This window comes from Tympanuchus pallidicinctus, unplaced genomic scaffold (assembly GCF_026119805.1).
Source record: "Tympanuchus pallidicinctus isolate F22 unplaced genomic scaffold, pur_lepc_1.0 scaffold20, whole genome shotgun sequence".
NCBI lineage: Eukaryota > Metazoa > Chordata > Aves > Galliformes > Phasianidae > Tympanuchus > Tympanuchus pallidicinctus.
In genome coordinates, this window is record NW_026294722.1 from 4,290,087 (window position 1) to 4,309,985 (window position 19,899).

Here is a 19,899-nt window from a genome sequence, read left to right on the forward strand (position 1 = left end):
CCCTGCTGCGTGCTCAGTCCTCTCCCAGGAGGGCTGTCCTCTCCCCAAGGTTGTATTCTCTGTTGGCTGCAGCTGGCCCTTGCCCCAGAGGAGAGATGGTGATTTCATCAGACCCTCTTTCTGGTGGGATTTGTGCATTGTAATTGTATTGTTTTTAAAAAAAAAAATAATTGTTAGTGGTTTCATGCCAGTATCTTAAGAACACATTTTTTCTTAATTAAAAAAAAAAAAATTGATTTCCTTTTATTCCGAGTTATTTTTTTTGTCTAATGGAAAGCTTTGCTTCCTTAATGCCACCTTTTTATCTGCTCCTGAGAAAATTATGAAGCTGTCAGCTTGGGCAGAGCTGCATCACCTTGTGGGGCCAGGCCTGTCTGATTCACTGCCAAGCTAACCAGAAAACCTAAGGCTGAAGGAGATACCATCAGAGTGGAGATGTGATTTAGCGTTACTGCAGGCACACCTCGGAAAACAAAGAGCAACAGCCAAAATGAACAAGATGAGTATCTTCAGGAAGCCTCTCAGCGTGCCTCTTTCCTCCTGGAAAGCAGTGGTGGGGTTCTGCTGCGATGGGCACTGTGAAAGGTGGTGGGCTGCCTGGAGCACACGGCGTCCGTCTGTTTGTCACCAGTTTGGCTGCAGTCTCTTCATTGTTCTCAATTCGTGTCCTCCACGCTCTGGGTTGAACTCAGGCTTTTAACAATGGCTCCTCAGTGCCCTCCCCGATGTCTGCAACTCCCACACACGGGTGTTGAGTGGTGACAACAGTCAGTGTGCCTGCTTAGCGTGGCTGCTTGTTGGAGTGGCCCACGACTGATGAGCTGGGCAGAGGGACTCCTCAGTTTGTTTTGTGCCCCGATGCCGTTGGGTGTTTTCCGTCTCACAATTGGGTGTATCAGCCCCGTGTCTCTGTTGAGCTGTGTTTTTTACCCCTTGTGGTTTCCCACAGCTCCACTTTTCAGACTTCCATTTACGCGGCTGCTGCCTCCCACCCATGGCACATCCCTGCTGAAGATTTACTTTTTTGGTTTTTCTCTCTGCCCTTTTAAGGCACTGCTTGTTTGCAAGGTAATGACTCGATGTGGCAACCCCTTCTTTCCTTACGTTCACCTGCAGACACAGCTGGCTCCAAAACCAGCTCTACAGGAGCAGAGAGCAGCAGAGGGTGCTCTTGTGAGCTGGGTGCCTGCAGAGCCTGCTCGCAGACAAGGCGGGGAGAAGCCCAGCCTGCTGCTGGGTGAAACAACAAGCTCTGCAGGTCAGGAAGCTGTGGTCTGCATGGTATCTGCACAGAGCTGCCTGCCGAGAATGAGCTGAAGAGTGGGAGAACTTGGATGGAGATGCTCGGAGTGTTTGGGAGCCCCTGATGAGGAGCAGGCTTGTGGTTTAAAGGAGACAAAGTTCTCAGTTGACTGACAAGGAGGCAGGCATGGCTGGATTCCTGTTCTTCACGCTCACCAGTTTCTGAGGTTCTGCAAAGTAAGTGATGGTCCCTTTCTTGCCTGGTAAACGTATCTGCGACTAAACCGGGGCTGGAAAATATTTAATCCGTGTGGGAACTGCAGTGCTGTCAGAGATGCTGCTGCAGCCAGCCAGACTGGACAGGCAGGATTCCTATTTTCAGTGCTGCAGAGTTGAAGCATTGCTGGGTGAAGCTGCGGGGAGCCGTGCGGGGTTTGTGCGTGGTGCTGGGGATGGGAAAGGAGGCAAAGGTCTCAAACGCAGCAGCTTGGGCTTGGACTGTTGAGTGCATTCAGAACAGCTCTGGGGGGAAACGCTGAACTCCTGTGAGAAGGGTGCTGTGGAGGCTTGTGTGGTCACTGAAACAGCCTCTCATCAATCTGAAATGATGCAGAACTGTGCTGAATGTGGGGCACAGAGGCAGCCCGGAGATCTGGGCAAACACACCTCCTGCGTCCCCTCGTGGAGCAGGCTTTGGTCTGCGTTGCTGGTCCTGGGTCTTAGTGCTCATCCAAGCTTTGTAAGGCTCGGGTCTGGCGTTAGAGATATTTTTGGCCTTTTTCTAAGTTATCTCAATGGGAGCTCAGAGCCCCTCTCAGAGCTGCAGGAGCGCAGTGCAGGGGCTGAGCACTCGTGCCTGCTCCTCCTTGGAAATATTCTTCAGCTTTATTAATGGCATCCCGTTGTCTTGGGCAGGCTGAGTGCTGTTGATTAATGGTTACGAGGCTTTCGCTTTTCACAACTGGGGACTGAAAGCCCCCTAATTCTGCTTGGTGGGGCTTTTTTTGGTACAAATCCCCAGGGCACCGCGCTGCGTTGGCTGTGGCCCCGTTGGCCATCGTGGATGAGAAGCACCTTGGTGTTTTCCATGGCAGCTCTGCAGACTCTCCTCTTGTTCCTATGTTATGTTGGTGCAGCGTTATCTGCCCCAATGAATCACGCTGGGCAAAATCGTCAGCAGCAGAACTTAAATTGACAGGAAATCAGATTTCGTTGTCATGAGGCCCAGCTGAGGAACTTGAGCTTTTTGTAACATGGCTTTTGGAGCTGAAAAACCCTCATATCCTGGAGTAAGAAACCGGGTTCAGTGCTGGTGCTGAGGCATCGTGAGATGGGGCGATTCCCTGGTGCATGTCATGCCCACGGAGCTGCGGCCACCTGCAGTGCAGTGGGGCTGGTGGGAATGCTGTCTGCTGCAGCTCCTGCCCTGAGAGCAGCCCCAGAACCTGGAGATCCATGTATTAGCAGGAAGTTGAGCTGCACGTTGCAGTTGGTTGGAATCTCTGTCTTGAACGCCTGCTCGGTCTGAGCATTGGGCAGTGCTGGGTCTCCAGCTGGTCGCTCTTGGTAATTGGTAAAACCAGCGCCCTGTCCCTAGGGGGCTGTTCCCAATGAGTGCAGAACCCAAACGTGCCAAAGAGAGTAAAAAGTGGACCATTTTTTAGGTCAAAAACACAGGAGCAACCACAGACCTCCTGCACAGTGGAGAGGGCGGCCAAAGTAGGTCAGGGGAAGAACTCTGAGTTAACTTCAGCTGGAGAACCTCATTCTCAAACCCAAACAGCTCGGGGATGGCCGTGGGATGAGCCGTCCCCACGTGTGCTTGTCACAGCAAGAGAAGATTTCCCTTCAAGCCCCATTCACCTCCAGCCACCATTGCTGCGTATTGCTCTGCTAAGTGCCAGCACCTCTCCTTGCTGCTGCCCCGGGTGCAGCCACCCCTGCAGCCTCTGATCCTCTGTAATGAGCCAAACGAGTTCAGCCGGGACCGTCTGGAGCGCTGCAGGTAACAAACCATGCGTGCTCAGACAGCGAGCGGTGCTGCCTAATTAAAACACCATGGAGGCAGAGGAGCTCCTTCCCAGCTCTGATGTGAGCCGGTCTGCCCAGCCTGGTTGGTGCCTCCGACCTCCCGTCTCCATTTCCACATGGAAATAATTGCTCTCCGGGGGTGAAGGCTTTGAATCGGCGACGTTTCCGAAGGTGTGGGAAGTTCTCACGTTGACACCCGAGGGCCTTTTTGGGGTGTGCAGAGCAAAGAGCGGCCGCTGTGACATCGATGCTGGGGATGTGGTGGCAGTTTGGCAGCACAGCAGTGGCCGAGCAGGGAAAGGAACGATGCCTTGGGATTTTACTGGTGTTGGGTGAATGGTGACTGCCACAAACTGCTCTGCTTTCCTCCATTCTGAGAAGCAGGATCCTCTCTGTGCGTCCCCGAGTCACACCATGGCCCCCAGTGCGGTGATGGTGCTGTCAGCAGGGCTGTTGCCAGCATCCTACGTGACCCCACCAAATGGTTTCCAGCTCTTCTGACCCTATGCCGTGGTCACTGCCCAGCCCTGCTATCCCCAAAGCGTGCTGACAATTTGGGGTGCCTCTGGGGCTTCTCCTTTGTAAGATGTCAAAAGCAATGTGGGAGATGAATTCTGCGCTGCTCCTCTTTTGAAAAGAACCAACATCCGGAGCAGCAGAACCTCCAGCAAGGCAGCAGCAGGACAGGAAACAATCCCTGGTGGCTGTCCCTGCAGGATCTGGGCAGCCCCCTGCCCAACAGCCGCACTGTGGGGTCCTGGCAGGGAACAGGGCGCCGGGCATCAAATGCAGAGAGCCTTGTCCCCATGCACGGCCCCATTTATGTTTTCTCTCCCCAGAGCTCAGCCCTGCAGCACTCACAGAAGCGGTGCCCCATGGCTGTGACCCACAGTGAGGGGCTGCTGGGACCCCCACCCCTGGTGGCCCTCGCTGTACTGGCCCTGCTCGGAGGCCTGGTTTACCTGTGCACCCTGTGTGCTGCCTGCCCACGGTACGTGCCCAGCGATGCCGTGTGCTTTAGGGCTGCTCCTCACACCCAGATCCCTGCTGAAGCCTTGGTGTGCACCGAGGGGGAAGGCCTGCACCCAAAAAAGCTGGTCCCAGCTGGGGGCGAGGCTGTGGTGGTGATGCTGGAGATGGATGTTGAGTGGATGAACATCGGGTGGGTGAACGTTGGGGCAATGCTGGGGGTTGCTTACAGGACGCTGATGGGGTTTTGAGGGTTCCTGGGCACTGGAGATGTGTACCCAGCTGGGCGCAGGATGTGCACGAGCCCCCAGCAGCACTGCCTCCACTGCAGTCTGGTGGAGGGGCAGGGGGTGGGTTTGGGGTGAGGGCTGCTCAGCGATTCCCATTGGAGCTGGGTCGAGCTCCCAGGCAACCACTCACTCACCACCACTCAGTCCCACTTCTCCCACAGCCACGGCAGGAGAAAGAAGGTCCCTCCAGACGGCGTGAAGCTGGTGGATGAGGTAAGGGCACGGGCAGGGCTGGGGGGAGCTCTGGGTGCCCTGCCCTGACAGCGTGCATTTCCCCATTGCAGTCCCTGCTCAGACAGACACAGCTGCGCTCGCTCAGCAAGTCGGACACGAGGCTCCATGAGCTGTACCGCCTGAAGGCCAAGGACAACAGTGAGTGTGTGCGACCCCCGAGCATCCCACCCCACACACCTTGTGCTGCAGTGCAGTGCCTCCATGTCCCATCTCCTCCTTGCAGACCAGCGCCCGGCCAGCTTGGATTTCCCCCTCTCCTCACTGCCTCCTGACTCCCCGCACAGCTCCGTCCTCCTGCACCGCCAGCTGCCCCTCATCCCCAGCTCTGAGACTGCAGCTCCCGACCAGACCTACTCCAACCTGCCCTTCGCCCCACCGCATCGTGCGCCCCCAGACACGCTCTACGAGTGCCTGGCAATGGGGGGGGATGATGCACCTACTGCCACTGGGACCCCAGCGTCCCCCCCTCGGGTCAGGCAAGGGGCTGCTGACTATGCCTGCATCCGGAAGGTGAAGAAGACGGTGCCAGAGGAGCACGAGGGGGCCGTGGTGGGACCCTCTGCAGCCCCACAGTGCTGGGAAGGTGCAAGCGATGCACCCCATCTGAAGGTATGGCACTGGGGGGGCCCATAACACTACTTCATAATGCACGTGTGCAGAGAAGGGCACGCAATGGGATATTCTACTATTCCAACTGTGTTTTGGGGGATTGGGATGGAGCCCGGGTGCAGGTAGGAGATGAACCGAGCGCTATCCTGAGTGATGCAAAGAGTGGTACCCACGGGTATGGCAATGCCATCATCCTACCAGGGGCTTAGGGATGACCTGGGAGGATCAGCCATCTCCAGACCATTCCCTTCCCTCCACAGCTGGAAGATATGTACTCAACGGTGTGCAAAGCCACCAAGAAGAGGAACCATGGCCCTGCAGCATCCCCCAGGGACGGGGGATCCGGGCGGCCACCCCCACCCCACGAGGAGCCTCCCCCAGCTGCCTGCTGGCCCACGGCCCCCCCCGAGCCCTGCTATGAGGCCATCAATGACAGAGCCTGGGCTGCACGTGGCCCTGAGCCAGACTATGAGGCTGTGGACGTTCGCTGGAAGAAGGCAGCAAAACGGGAGCGGCCGGGGAAGCCTTGCCAGCAGGACAACCTCTATGAGAGCGTTGGTGATATGTGGGGAGGGGAATCTCGGGGAGCTTCTGGCTGGACAGCTGCCAATGGGCTGCAGGTGTACATCACCAACCTATAGCAATCCTAAGGCGGGCAGGTGGATGGATGGACAGATGGATGGATGGATGGATGGAGGTTGGGCACTGAGGCTCTGCCCCGCAAGGTGGGGACGGGCACACAGCTGTGCCAAATGTGAGCTCTGTATATATTTTGAGTTACTTTTCTTTAAGCATCCTTGTCCTGTCCCACCTGGTGCCAGCAGGTTGGCACCGAGATGCTCCAGCCGGGTGGGCATGGTGGGATGCCTGGTGCTACCTCTGGTGTTCCATGGGAACTCCATGAGGGGGTTGGGGCCGTTGCCATGAGGCAGCTCCAGGCATGGACTGTAGGACTGGGTCACCCATCAGCAGAGATGCTGGAGCAGAATGGGGCCCTTCCAGCAGTGGGAGCCGTGAGCAGCTCCACTCCATCTCCCAGTGACCCCGAGGTAACTGTGGGATGGCTGCACGTCCCCACTGTCCCCTGGCACTTTCCACCTCCATCACTTTTGGGCAAATGTGACACCTCCATGAGCAGCATCCTACAAACCCGTTGCTTTATCATTTGTCCTGCTGGTAAGAAAACACCTTTAAACTCCATCCCAAACCCTCACCCGTGGTGGCACCGTGGCGGGCTCACAGTCACGTGCTGGACCTGCACCAATGCTCCAAAACACCTGCATGGCTGCAGCCACCGGGCGCTGCCGCAGTGGGACCAGGCAGGGTCGTGTCACAGCGGTGCCAAAGCCGGGGCTCTGCCCACCCTGATGCTGCAGCACAGGAGGGAAAGAAGGAAGGAAACCGTGCGCCCGCCTCCTCCACATTTTGCCCTCGATCGAAGCAGGCGAAGAGCTGAAAACCGAAAACACGGCGCTCAGCAGAATGCCGGGGACGTTACGCCCTGTGCACGGGGAGGAACGGGGTGCTGGCGCTGAGATGAACCGGGTGCCAAACCGCAGCGTGCACCGAGCGCAGCCGGGCCCATCCCCCTGCGAGATGGGGGCCCGATAGGAAAGGGCACGGGGCGGGGCGCGGGGATGCTGCGCACGTGGGCTCGCTGCTGAGCTGCTGCTCGTCCCTGCCCCATTTTCCCCATCCCCGTTTTCCACATCCCTATTTTCACCACCTTCTCCATCCTCTTTTCCCCATCCCTTTTTCCGCATCTCTATTTTCCCCACGTCTCCTTTTCTCCATCCCCCTCCTTCTCTTTCCCCATATTCCCCATCCCTATCCTTCCCCATCCCCTTTTCTCCATCCCTCCCCGACCCCCCCTCCTTTCTCCACTGCTGTTTTCTCCACCCCACTCCCCATCCCACCACGTGCTGCATGTTGTAGGGTGCAGTGCTGTATGCCATGCGGTGCTGCATGATACATGGCGCTGTATGCTCTGCTGCACCCCATCCGGTGCTGCACCCCATACCCTTCTCCTGCCCATGCAGCCCCCAGCACCACCTTGGGGGCTCTGTACCCCAGCACAGCTCATAGGGCCTGTATGTCACTATACAGCCCCTATAGTCCCACACCCCCCTTGTGCAATGCACCCAAGGTGCTGGCTCAGTTGCACAATGTGGGCTCGATCGCTCTGCTGTTAACCATTAACCCAAGGTGGGGGCTGGGGGGAGCCCCTGCCCTGCTGCCCCAACCCCTGGTGGCTGCACCCCATCATTGCTAATTAACTGCCCCAGGGCCGCCCTCTTCATTGCGCACAGAGGGATGAGGGGGCACTCAGGGACACCACAGGTAGGGCTGCTGGGGGGTGCATAAGGGGGGACATCTGCACGGACTCTGTCCTGACCTTCAGGCCCCAAATCAAACGTCACAGAGCCAGGGCGGCACCCAGCACTCTCAGCCCCACAAGTAGAATGTGGGTCGTGCCAGCCTGAGCGCTCGTGTCCCCCCAGAAATTCAACTGCCCCACAGACCACATGCACCCCATGCCTTTTGGCCCCCCAGCGCACCCTGTGCAGCTCTGGGCATCCCGTGAAAACAGGTTTCACCCAGAGCCCTGTGCACACCTGCAGCCTTTGGGAGACCCCAAAACTCATCCTGGCTGGTAACAAAGGTTTTGTAGGGGACACCCTGTCATTACGGGTGGGGTGACACGGTTGGGGTGGCCCCGTACTTTTGCAGAAGTGCTGTGGCTTAGGGGGAATCCTCTAATTGGGGAGAGGGCGTGACTTTGGGGGCAGCCCTACAATTGCCAGGGAGCCCAAGGGCTGATGGAGGAGCTCTGCAACTTCCAGGGTTCCCTGGGGGTTTTCTGGGAGGGGACTCCCAATTTTTGCAGAATCTGGGGGAGGGGGCAGCAAAACTTTTTGGGGAGCGCTACAGATGAGGGGGAGCGCTGTGATTTTGGGGGTGCAGCTTTGGAGAGCACAACTTTTTTGACGGCAGCAACTTTTTTTTCGGGGTAGGTACGACCGTTTCGGAGGTGCGGCTCTCGGTCGGGCCCTGCGGCTCTCAGCCCTCCGGCTTGGAAGCGTCGCTGCAACTTCGCAGCGCGTTATCGCGGGGCGGGGGCACCGCTTTGGGGGTCCCCCTTGACTTGGGGCACCCGGGGCCGCCCTCAACCCGCAGGGCCGCGAAGGGACCACGGCGCTTTTCGGCCCCCTCCCCCCGGTGCCGGTGCCGGCGGGGCGGGGCGGGGCGGCTCGAAGATGGCCGCGGCGGGGGCGGTGGTGGCGGCGGCGGGGCCGGTGCGCGGCGGGGCGGGGCGGGGCGCGGCGCGCCAAGTGGCAGCGCCGTTCAGCCAATCAGGAGCCGCCCTCGAGGCGGCCGCGTTCCATCCCGCCACGGCGGAACCAATAGGAAAAAGCGGCGGGGCAGGGAGGGGGCGTGGCCACCGCCGACACCGGGCCGCGCGCCGGAGCGCTCCCCCCCCGCCCCGCGCCGGGCCCGGCCCCGCGGCCGCCGCCGCCCCGCATGGAGCCCGCGCCGCCGCCCGCCGCCTGCGCACTGCTGCTGCCGCCGCCCGCCGCCCGCCGTCGCCGCGCCCGCCGCCGCCTCCCGCCCGAGAACGACGGGGCCCCGCAGGTACCGGGGGGCGGCGGAGGATGACAGCGAGAAAACTTTCCCCAGCGGTTAAATAGGGGTCAGGGGCGCGGCGGGGAAGGGGAGGGGAACCCCTCGGCTCCCCTCGGCTCTTCCCCCCCCCCCTTTCCCCGGTGCTGTCCCGTTCTGCGGTGCCGCCCCCGGCAGGGATCCGCTGCTGCCCGCTGGCGGCCGCCCGGCGGACACGCCCCCCCCCGGAGCCTCTGGCGGGAGCGGCTGGGGAGGGTTCGGTGACCCCGCGAACCGGCCTGTGGGTCCGACCGCAGCCCGGCTGGATCCGAGGTGGATCCCGGCTGCAGCCCGATGTGCGCCCACTTGGCTCAGCTGGAGATACCGGCCCGTGCCCAAATGGATCCCGACTGGATCGCAGCCCTTAGGGCTGGCCCAGGTGGGAAGGATGGGAGGGATCCCAACCGGATCCCAGCTAGATCCTTTTGGGATCTCCCAAGTGAGGAGGGAGCCGCTGCACAGCACTGTGGGGATTCCTGTAGGATCCCGGTGCTCTGCTCCAAAGGGATCCGCTGCTTTGCTTTGGAGGATGCCAGCCCTGCCCAGCACAGCCTCCCTGGATCTCCTTGGGATCTGCCCACAGAGGGATCCATTGGGTGCTGACATCCCACAGCGAGTGCCTGCGGAGATCCTGCTGGATCCCAATCGCTTCCCAGCTGGCAGATCTGCCCGAGATCCACTTGGGACATGCAGGATCCCACCGCAATCTGTCTCAACGCTGCCAACTCCTTCCCTACCTTAGAGACTGGGCAATCTCATGGGGCTGGGACCCACCAGCAGTGGGATCAGCCCCCCGACGGCCGCCCTCTCCCTGCAGGCATTGCCCGGGGCGCGGGGCTGGCTGCGACGCCTGGGGGAACCGCTGGGACTGCAGCCCCCCGAGCAGGAGGCGGTGCTGAGGGTGTTGGACGCGGGCTTGGAGCGGTGCCTGGCGCTGCACGCAGCCTGCATCCCCCTGCCAGGGCACAGGTATGGCGGGACGGGGTGGGAATGGGGACGGGTACAGGAACGGGAACGGAGGTGGGTTGGGGAGGACGGCGATAAGGTTGGGAACGGGGATGTGGACGAAGATGAGGATGGAGGTGGGTCAGGGTGCGGATGGGCCGGTGCGCTCCTCTCACCCGCATGGATAAAGACGTGTGGGTCTCCCCACCCTTCCTCTGTGTGGACTCAGAGGCCGTCGCTGCTCCCTGGGGGCTCCCAGCAGAGCCTGCGGCCGTGGCACAGCGCCCGGTGCCGTAACCGGAGCCGTCGGGGCGGGCGGCAGCTGCTTGGCACCGGCAGCGGCTCCGCCCGGCTCCGCGTGGAGGCGCGAATTCAAACGGCTCCGCAACTTGGGGCGGTGGAATAAAAAATCCCCCCTCGGATTTCTCAGTGCTTTTCCCAACCTCAGGGTCGCACAGCGAGGGCAGAGCCCCCCCGCAGCCCTTCCCCGGGGCTGCCCCGATTTGTCCCACTGGAGCTTTGGGGACGCACTTGCAAAATGGCTTCTGTTGCTCCTGACCTCTTGCTCACTACTTTTTTTTTTTTTTTTATTTTTGCTCTTTTTCTCTAATTTTTGTTTTTAGTTTTTCTTAATTTTTTTTTTCCACTTCAGGAAGTTGTTTGGCCCCAGCTGAGCTTAGCCTGGTTTCTCAGCTGCACGTGGCACAACACAGGTGTCAGTGCCCATGGGGTTCCTGGTGCTGGTCCGTCTCCCCTCCGAGGCTTGTGGGAACCCTGGTGGGAGGTGGGGGGGCACAGAGGAGCAATGGTGGGGGATCCTGGCTGTGATCATCACAGCCCCTGTGCTCACGCTGGCAGGAAGCTCCCAGGCAAGGCAGGCATCGATGAGGTGATGGCAGCCGCAGTGCTCACCAGCCTTTCCAGCAGCCCACTGGGGCTCGGCCACCCCCCAGCACCTCCTGGCCCAGGTAAGAGCACGCTGCGGGACGCCCCTGTTCCTGGGTGTGTGCTACAGAGCTGACCTTCCTTCTCTGCAGCAGAGCTTGGCAGTGAGATCTGGAAAGAGACACCAGCCATGTCCTTCAGCTGCAGCAGCAGCAGCAACACCAGCGGGGAATGGAGCTGGGACCCCCCCAGCGACCGCTCCACCCCCTCCACCCCCTCACCCCCACTCTCCAGCCATGACCCCAGTGCCTTCTTGCCACCAGACGATGGCCCCGAGGAACCTGACAGCACCCACTTCATGTTTGGAGAGCCCATCCCGCGGAAGAGGAAGGTGGGATGGGGACAGGAATGGGGATAGGGATGAGATTGGGGATGACAGTGATGATGGGGTTGACAGTGAAGTTGGGGCTGGAAACGACGGTGCATTTGGGGATGAGTCTGATGATGGGGTTGAGGCTGGAGGTGGTGAGGCTGGGAATGGAGATGATTGTAAGGGTTGATGACTTGGAGCTGAAGTGCTTGTGGGGGGGATGAGGTTGGGAGTGGGATTATGGGTGGGCTTGATGTTAGAGTAGGGGACTGTAGGCGGGTTTGAGGATGAAGAAGGTGGTGGGGATGACAGCACTGGGGATGGGAATGGTGATGGGGATGATGAGGACAGGGCTGGAGTTGTTCTCCTGACCCCGCTTGCCTACAGAACTCCACCAAGGTGATGTTCAAGTGCTTGTGGAAGAGCTGCGGCAAGGTCCTCAGCAGCTCCTCAGGGATGCAGAAGCACATCCGAACCGCGCACCTGGGGTAAGCGCTGGGGCAGCACCCAGAGCCCCCAACCCTACAGCCCCCACCGTGGGGTCCACCCCCAGCCCAACCCCGCTTCCCCACAGCCGCCAAGCCGACCTGGAGCAGAGCGACGGCGAGGAGGACTTTTACTACACGGAGCTGGACGTGGACGTGGACTCGCTGACGGATGGACTCTCCAGCCTGACGCCCGTCTCGCCCACCTCCTCCGTGCCGCCCGCCTTCCCCGGCCCCGAGCTGCCGCCCTTCCCCAGCCCCGAGCCTCCTCTGGGCCCCCCCCGCAGCCCCCCGCCACCCCCGGGCCTCTGCCACGTCCACACTGACCACGCGTACCAGGTGAGGCCGGGGTGCAGCGCGGTGCACGAGGGTTTTGTGTGCGCCCGTGGGTGCTGACGTGCTGCCGCGTCCCCAGGGCTGCCCCTCAGGGCCCACGGCTGGGGAGAAGCGGCCCCCAGGGCTGCCTTTACCTGGGTTGAGGACGCCGGCGCTGCCCACCCCGACGCTGTCGAAGCCACCCGCCGTCCCCAGGTGAGTTGGTGTCACTGTGTCGCCGTCCCCTCCGCCCTTCCCATCCCCGACGCTGCCGTGACGTGGCGGTGCCCCGCAGGAAGCCACGGGGGGAGGCCAAGAAGTGCCGCAAGGTGTACGGCATGGAGAACCGGGAGCTGTGGTGCACGGCGTGCCGCTGGAAGAAGGCCTGTCAGCGCTTCCTCGACTGAGCCCCGCCGCCGCCGCCGTGCCCCCCCAGCTCTCCTTCTTGCACATTTTGCACTTGAGGTGCCTTCGCGCCCCCCAGCCCGCCCCACACACACACACACACACACACACACACGCGCGCTCCCCCCTGGGGCTGGACTCAGGGAACAGCCCCCACGCTGTTGGGGGGAGGACTGTAGGGCTTGGGGGGGCCACGCACAGTTGGGCCTGGCCCTGCCTTCCCCCCCACCCCGAGCTTTATGCACACAGCCCCCCCACGCCAACACAGAGCTTCCCCCCCCCTTTCTTTATCCTCGGAAAATAAGCTAACCCTCCCCGTGCCCCCCAGCCCTTGCCTGCAGCCCATATCCCTGCTGGGGGGGGGGGGGGGGGGGGGGCCCATGTGCTGCTGGGATAAGCTGTGCCTTGGGGCTTGGGGGGGTGGAGGGGAGGGAGAAGGGTGGGTTCTGCTCCCTGTCCTCGCCTTAACGGGGGGCTGATGGGCACAACTGGGTGCCCCCCCTGCACCCCGCGGGGGTTTTTACTCTTTGTAGCGTGTTTTTCTCTCTATGTTTTGTACCTGGGGAGCAGCAGCTCCTGCCGGGGGCCGCGCTCCGGGAAGTGCCTGCAGAACGCGCCCATTTGCACTAAGCCAAACTGCACAAAGACCTTTTCTGTTTTGTTTTTGGGGTTTTTTTTTTTGTGTTGTTTTTTTTTTCTCCCCCCCCCCCCCTTTTTTTTTTTTCCCCTCTCCTTTGTGTGTTTTTATTTTTTTAAATGAAATATATGAAAATTCCTATTTTTTAAATACTTCCTCCCTTCCCCCCCCCCCACCCAAACCCTCTCCGGGCTGCAATGCCTCCAGCCCAGGGAACTTCAGGGGCTTTTTGGCCTTCGCCCCTTTCCTGTCCCCTCCCAGTCCCTGTGTCCCCTCCCCAGGCGCAGTCCCTCCCCCCTTTGCCTGGGGTTTGGGGATCCCTGCATTGGGTGCCCCCGGAATGGGGTCGGGGAGGTGCTGGGATGGGTCGGATCCATGAGAAAAAATAAAAGATTTGGATTCTTTTTGTTTTTTAAAGGATGACGCTGAGCTGCGTGATGTGGGGGGATGGAGGGGGGGGGGGTCGGTCCTGCTGCAGCCCCCCTGGGATGGAATCACCCCAACAGAGGGATCCCCTGCAGGATAAAGGCAGGGGAAGGGCTGATGGAGGGCTGGGAGCCAGCTGCAGGCAGGGAGCGGGCACAGCTGGGGGAGAGCACAGAAAAACCAGACGCCAACGTTAGCAGCAATTTCCCCAGTTTATTGAAAGGGATTGATTTCTGCACGTATGTCTACGCTAAGTCCCATCACAACGTATGCACACTCAAAGGGCGCAGCTCTGGGTGCCAGGCAGACAGAGTCCAAAGGGAGGCCCTGTCAGCTGAACTACATCGACAGGGAGTCAGTACAACACAGCCACGTCCTCTGCTGGCCTCGGAGACCCAAATCTCCTCCCCCGAAATATGAAACACATCTTCGATACAAACACAGGTTTTATAATAATCATTATGGAGTCAGTTATAATATAGAATATTTCCGGCAAAAGGAAATAATTCCCCATCATCATCTTCGAACGCCGCCCTCTTTCTGTTCAGCTTTATTTCTGCAGACAGGTTTAAAGCACGTTGGAAAAATAAATAGAGGTGGGAGCACACACACAGCACTCGTACTAAAGAACTAAAAACGAAGGCAGGAACCCAAAACACAGCGCAGGGCAACTGAAACGTACAGAGAACCACAGAGAACCGTTCCGTATGGCTTTCGTAGGAGTTGCAGAATGAGCTGAAAGAAGCTCAGCTCCTTGGTAAGACTGCAAGGATTCCAGTTGTTGCATTTGCATGGAGTTCCTTTCCTAAGGGGGCAGCGAAGCTGTGGCTCTGAGCACGGGTCAGAGGGCTCTGTTTGGTACACAGAGTGCAGCCCCCACAGAGGAGTGGTGCTGGATGATGATGCTGACACGCTGTTAGCTTTTCTGTGCAGCTTCCTTTTTAAAGTCATTTTTAACCTCTTTCTTTCGCATCCTCAATGCTGAGCGCACCCAAATGGTGCTGCTGGGCTCCATGTCCGAAAAGGAAAGGAAAGGAAAAATGGGAAACGTTTCCAAACACGAAGCAAAGCTGAGGTCACCCCGGGCTTTGAGGGGGGATGGGGGCTCCCAGCTCTCGTGCTGTGGGACGGAATGTCACAGAAAAAAAGGGGGCAGGGGTTGGGTGTGCAGGTTCTGTTCTTAAATAGGTTTACATATCAAAGCAAAGCTGCAGCCATCTGTAAGTACTGTGTGCGTTTGTCTACACAGAAGTGGGGGCACTGAGGGCCCCTGCTATTGACAGGGCCGACAATAAATACAGATCTGTGGGAGTCAAGAGCTGCCTGGCACGGGGCTGGGGCAGCTTTGGGGCCTGGAGGACGGCAGTGAAGGCTGATGGTAGAACACGGGGATTGCTTTTGTCTGCCCAAACACGGCCGTGGGGCTCGACGTGGAGCTACGATGCAAAACCAAGGTCTATGCAGCTCAATGTTTCTGCAGCACCCCCCGCTGCAGCACACAGGGACCAGCACAGCTGGCAGCAGTGGGACACGTGGAACCCCATCCCCAACGTGCAACAACGCCAACAGAGACGCGCACAGATGTCTGCATGGAACTGCAGGGCAGGGCTGGCAGCCAGCAGCTCCGACCCCGAGGGAGCGGTGGGGGTGAGGGCACCACAAACCCTGTTTTCTTGCCGAGCAGAACCACGCTTCCATCGAAACCAACACCTGTAAGGAGCTCCCTCCCCACCGAGATCCTTTCCCACCGTCGGAGGATAACGAATAGCACCTTGGAGTCATTTGGCTGGCGGCACCAGGTTGTCCTTGGCGGCAGCTTTCAAGGAGCGTCGTGGCAGGCGGCGTAGAAAACGGCTCCGTAGCGAGGAAGGAGCGAGGTCTTCAGCTTTTTCGGGTTGTTTTTTTGCCTTGTTTTTATAAAAAAGCACCAGAAGCAAAGAGGTGAAAGGTAACACGGATTTCTTCTCGCCCATCAGGACCCCTGCAGAGCACTGCGAGTCATTTCCTCGGGGCTGGAAGCAGGCAGCCACGCTCCATCTGGACACGGAGCATCCAACCGCTCGGAGCCACCCAAACCTATGCGAGACACGCCAGGAGAGAAACCTGGTTCTCATAAAAACATTTTATTTGCAAATTTACATGAAACCAGTGCAGCTGAGATTGAAGGGTTTCCTTAATAGCTTTCACACCTACCAACGATGGACTGAAGCCCACCCAGGTGAGATCCCAGCAGGATTTTGGGTCTCCTCACCTCGGCGTCCCGTGTTTCACAGCTCATCCTAAAGGTCTCGCTTTTTCTTTTGCATATATTTGTGAGAAAGGCAGCTGAGCAAAGGGAGGAAAGTGAAAATATCAGTGGAAAACGCCGACAGGTGGACAATTCCCTGTGTCCTTATGGCAAAGAGTCCATGAAAATGCCAGCGCCCATCGGTGGGCGCGGAGACGCAAGGCTGGAAGACAGGACACGGGTACGACGCCGCTGGGTCCTAGAAATGCCATCATCTTTTTTGATGGTGATCCTTCTGGAAGCTAAAAATCTACTTTTATGACAAGAATCGTAAGGCTGCAATGCCACTTGCCTTTTGATCTATTTGGCTCGGTAAAAAAAAAAACAACCAATAAAAACCCTCTTTAAATAACTTGCAAAAGGCCTGCATCGTTAGGGGAAGCCCTCGGAAACGTGCGCCCATTCGTTCCCAACACCTCTAGTTTGCAGTTCCACTGCTGCTGGGATGTTAATCCATAGAAGAGGTGTTAAGCACCACCCAAAACCAACGTCGGACACAACATCTCCTGGAGCTCAACGCAGGGTGGGACGGGGGCACGTGCCCCTAGGATCCCCATGCAGGATCGAGGAGGAACAGCAGGCGGCGGGGCCGTGTTGCTAACACACATCCAAGTGGAACAGAGCAGGACTCGTTTAGAAAACACAAATAGTTTTGCACACGTGGACGACAACAAGGCTATGTAGGTTCTGCAACGTACTCCTTCCTCCCCTGCCCTCCCTCCCCCTACAAACAACAGAACGTGACAAAAGGATCCCTAAGAAATCCAGGTAAAATCCTTGTCGTTCTCCCCAGAGTTCTCCTGCGAGGAGTCGACGTCTTTGTCATCATCCAAAATCACGTCGTCGTGCGCCATGCCCACGTCATCCTTCCATTTGATGTCGTCGTCGTCTCCCGTCTCCTCGTCTCCCTCCACCTTGATGTCATCCGGGTCTTCCATGTACGCCCCCTCCCCAGGGTACAGCTCCTCGGGGGACCCCTCGGCCCCGCTGGCCTCCAGGTGCCCGGCCACGCTGCGCCCCGAGCAGTCGGCGCAGACGCCGTGCCGCCGGGAGCCGTGCTTGATGCCCACGCTGGCTGCAGACATGAACACCCTGTTGCACACCTTGCAGACGTATTTCTTGTCCTTGCTGTGCACCTGGGGAAGGGGAGGAGCAGAAGGGTTAACGGTGACGGAGCTGGGCTGAGGGCTGCGTGAGGGCTGCTCGGCTGCCTTTCTGCTAAGCAAGGCTTTCGTCGTGCGACGTCAGCCCCTCACAGTAATTCTGCTCTGTAACGCTGCAGTACAGTGGGAAATCATGTCATCACAGCATGGTTGGCTTGGAAGGGACCTTAAGGCTCCAACTGCTACCGTGGACAGAGATGGCTCCCACACAGCAGGCTGCACAGGGCCACGGGCCCCTGCAAGGATGGGGCACCCAACGTTCTGTGCCAGAGCCTCACTGCCCTTGGAGTGAAGAATTTCCACCTAACATCTGAGCTGAATCTCCCCTCTCTTAGTCTAAAATCATTCTCCTTTGTCCTATCATTGTCACGCCACCTAGTTCTCAAAATCCTCTTGAAAATGCCTATGATCAAGCTGGGAATATTTGAGAGGAACTTCCAGCTTGCAGCCACTCAGGATGCTGCAAGCAGAGCAGGAAGGAAGCTCTGCACACACAGAGCCATACCTCCAACCAGAGCTGGACACAGAGCTGGACACAGAGCTGGACACAGAGCTGGACACAGAGCTGGACAGGCCCCGGGCAGCATTTCCTGCCTGCTCCTGCAGCCGGGAAGCACCGCTTACACCCTGTGACCACACAGAGGCACCATCCGAGATGCAAAGACTTCAGGAAGAAAACCCTGTGTTTATTTCGACCGTCTGTCTCAAAGAAAACAGACATTTCTATTGAATTTACATCTTATATGAAGGCTATAAAAAAATCCTTTTTGATCTGAGCTAAACACGAAACTAAAATAGCCCCTTTTGTCTTTAGTTCTCAACTGAGGAACTGAAAGAAAAGAAAGTTTTTGTGTGTGCTGAACCTGTTTCCTTTTTCTATGTTATTTTTATACAATATTTTCCCTTGATGCCTATCAGCACTCATCTCTGCAGATTTACCAGAGAGCTGACAATTAAGCCCAAAACACTGTACAAAAAGGAAATAAGATCAGCAGACCAGCAAAGCACACGATCCCAGACGCTCAGATTGCCACGAGCATTACGTCTTTGGTAGATGAAGCTCTTGGTGCCATTTGGATATAATCACAATCACAGAATAAGAAAATGCCCCTTTTCACAGCTCCCTTTCAGAAGGAGTGCTTTGGACAGCAGGGCTGCCTGGAGTCTCACTGCAACACCCCTTGGGGAGATGCTTCCCATCCAAACTCGAGCAGAATTAAACTCTGTTGTGTGCTCTCCAGAACAAGCAAGCAAGCAAACAAACAGAAAAACCCCAACAAACTTAAACGAAACAAATATCTTTTTTCTTTCCCTCCAGTGCACACCTTGGAGTCACTTATGGACAACTGGAATGAAACCAAAGTGCTACTGTCAGCACTGCACCTTTTTTCGTTGTTGTTCAGGAACTTTTTCTGGTACTACAAATTTGTACCCAGCTGGTGTTTTCTATCTACCTTCATTCCCTACATGAAGATGGTCTGAGGGAGAGATCTGGATAGAAACTCCTCTTCTGTATGGATTCACATTCTGATTCTGTTTTCATCTCCCCCCATGTATAATAATAAAGTGAACCTGACCTGCAAGCTCCAAGCACCAAGTCAGTGACCTAGAATGATTCCAGCAGAAGAAACGGAGACCAAACTCAACTTGCAGATCCCCTCAATCCCACTCCTGAAGAATATCATCAGTACAGCCTGTGGGCTGGGAAGCAGCACTGCAGAGAAGGACCCAGGTGTCCTGGTGGCCAATGGGTGACCAATGGGTGACCAATGGTTGACCACGAGCCAGCAGTGTGCCCTGGTGGCCAGCGAGGCCAATGGCACCCTGGCACGTGTCAAAAAGCATGGCCAGCAGGGTGTTCTGTGCCACCTGCTCCGGGGAGCCTGCTTACACGATGCCCAGAGGTCCCTTCCAACCCCTCCAGTTCTGTGAATGTCATCTCCACACTGCACACAGCCCCCAGCTCTTACCAGCGTGTGCCTCTTCATGTGCTCCCGACGCGTGAACTTCTTCCCGCAGATCTCACAGGGGTAAGGCCGCTCTCCCGTGTGGGACCGCATGTGTCTCTTCAGAATGCACTGATGCATGGCAGAGAAGCTGCAGTATGGGCACTTGAATTTCTTCCTGATCACTGTGAACTCGTTGACTGTAAGAGAGCAAGCGAAACGAGCACATTACTTTCACAATGTCCCCTCGTGGTCGGTGCTCTGGTTCAGCGTTTCCTGTTAGATCAGATCACTGCGAAATCACACTCTCACCCCTTCACCACCTGCTATTTTCTAAATCCATGTCCTTATACCATATTATTAATATCCACTGTAGCTGAGAGCTTTGCCTTCATCAGAGCAGCTTTGGAGCGAGGCAGAACGCGAACACGAGCAGCCCAACACACACTGCCTAATGCTGGTTAAGGAGCAAACACAGCAGGCTGGCAACCTGTTGACAATTCTGATTTACTGTAGGGAATCACCCTCAATACCAGTATCTAAAACCCCAATGCTTGTTTTCAGACCACCAGCCAGCAGAACCAAGCAGCAGCACCACACTGTGCTGGTATTTGGGGCTGCAAGCAAGTCCCCTGTGTGTGCTCCACTGCTGCTTCAGTGGAAGTGCAATGACTACAGCTTATCCAGCAGAAACAAGAGGTCAGGACTGTCCATGCTCCATTATCCAGCTTCCAACTAGTGCTACCGCAGCACAGATACAGAAATACAGAGGAATGCATCGTGCCAGACTACAGCATGGCCCTGGTGAGCCTCCTTACAAGCCAGCTCTACAAGTCTAAGGCTTTGGTGGTTCTTCCCCCCCCCAAATCACATTATACCGAACTGGAAAATGATGAAATTTTATTTGAAGTCGTTCTGACATTGTTGATTCTTTTCTTCTTGTCATCTCCTTAGGAGTGCACAGACAGCAGGCTCGGGGGACGCATCCAGCACTGACAGC

At 57.6% G+C, this 19,899-nt stretch overlaps 3 protein-coding genes across 7 annotated transcripts in view; 2 read left to right on the forward strand and 1 right to left on the reverse strand.

Annotated features, from left to right (window-relative positions):
* The first annotated feature begins 247 nt into the window (after positions 1-247).
* LIME1 (Lck interacting transmembrane adaptor 1) lies at positions 248-8,454 on the forward strand. The gene is made up of 6 exons (XM_052683602.1): positions 248-1,479; positions 4,113-4,264; positions 4,694-4,745; positions 4,817-4,904; positions 4,990-5,375; positions 5,636-8,454. Exons 2-6 carry the CDS (start codon positions 4,149-4,151, stop codon positions 6,014-6,016), a joined length of 1,023 nt encoding a protein of 340 aa, XP_052539562.1. The 5' UTR covers positions 248-1,479; positions 4,113-4,148; the 3' UTR covers positions 6,017-8,454.
* Positions 8,455-8,632: 178 nt separating this feature from the next.
* On the forward strand, positions 8,633-16,119 carry SLC2A4RG (SLC2A4 regulator). The gene is given in 9 exon segments (XM_052683596.1): positions 8,633-8,851; positions 8,853-9,008; positions 9,853-10,004; positions 10,839-10,948; positions 11,018-11,256; positions 11,623-11,723; positions 11,810-12,059; positions 12,136-12,251; positions 12,331-16,119. Coding segments are annotated over 9 exon segments (1,455 nt in total). The 3' UTR covers positions 12,443-16,119.
* Positions 15,611-19,899, reverse strand: part of ZBTB46 (zinc finger and BTB domain containing 46) — a 38,004-nt gene continuing 33,715 nt past the window's right edge. For all 5 annotated transcript variants that reach the window (XM_052683571.1, XM_052683569.1, XM_052683573.1 and 2 more), the window contains 2 exons: positions 18,924-19,099; positions 15,611-16,926 (listed from right to left, as the gene is read on the reverse strand). In XM_052683571.1, coding sequence (XP_052539531.1) covers positions 16,546-16,926; positions 18,924-19,099 — 557 coding nt within the window. In that variant the 3' untranslated portion in view covers positions 15,611-16,545. The remainder of the gene's footprint in view (positions 16,927-18,923; positions 19,100-19,899) is intronic.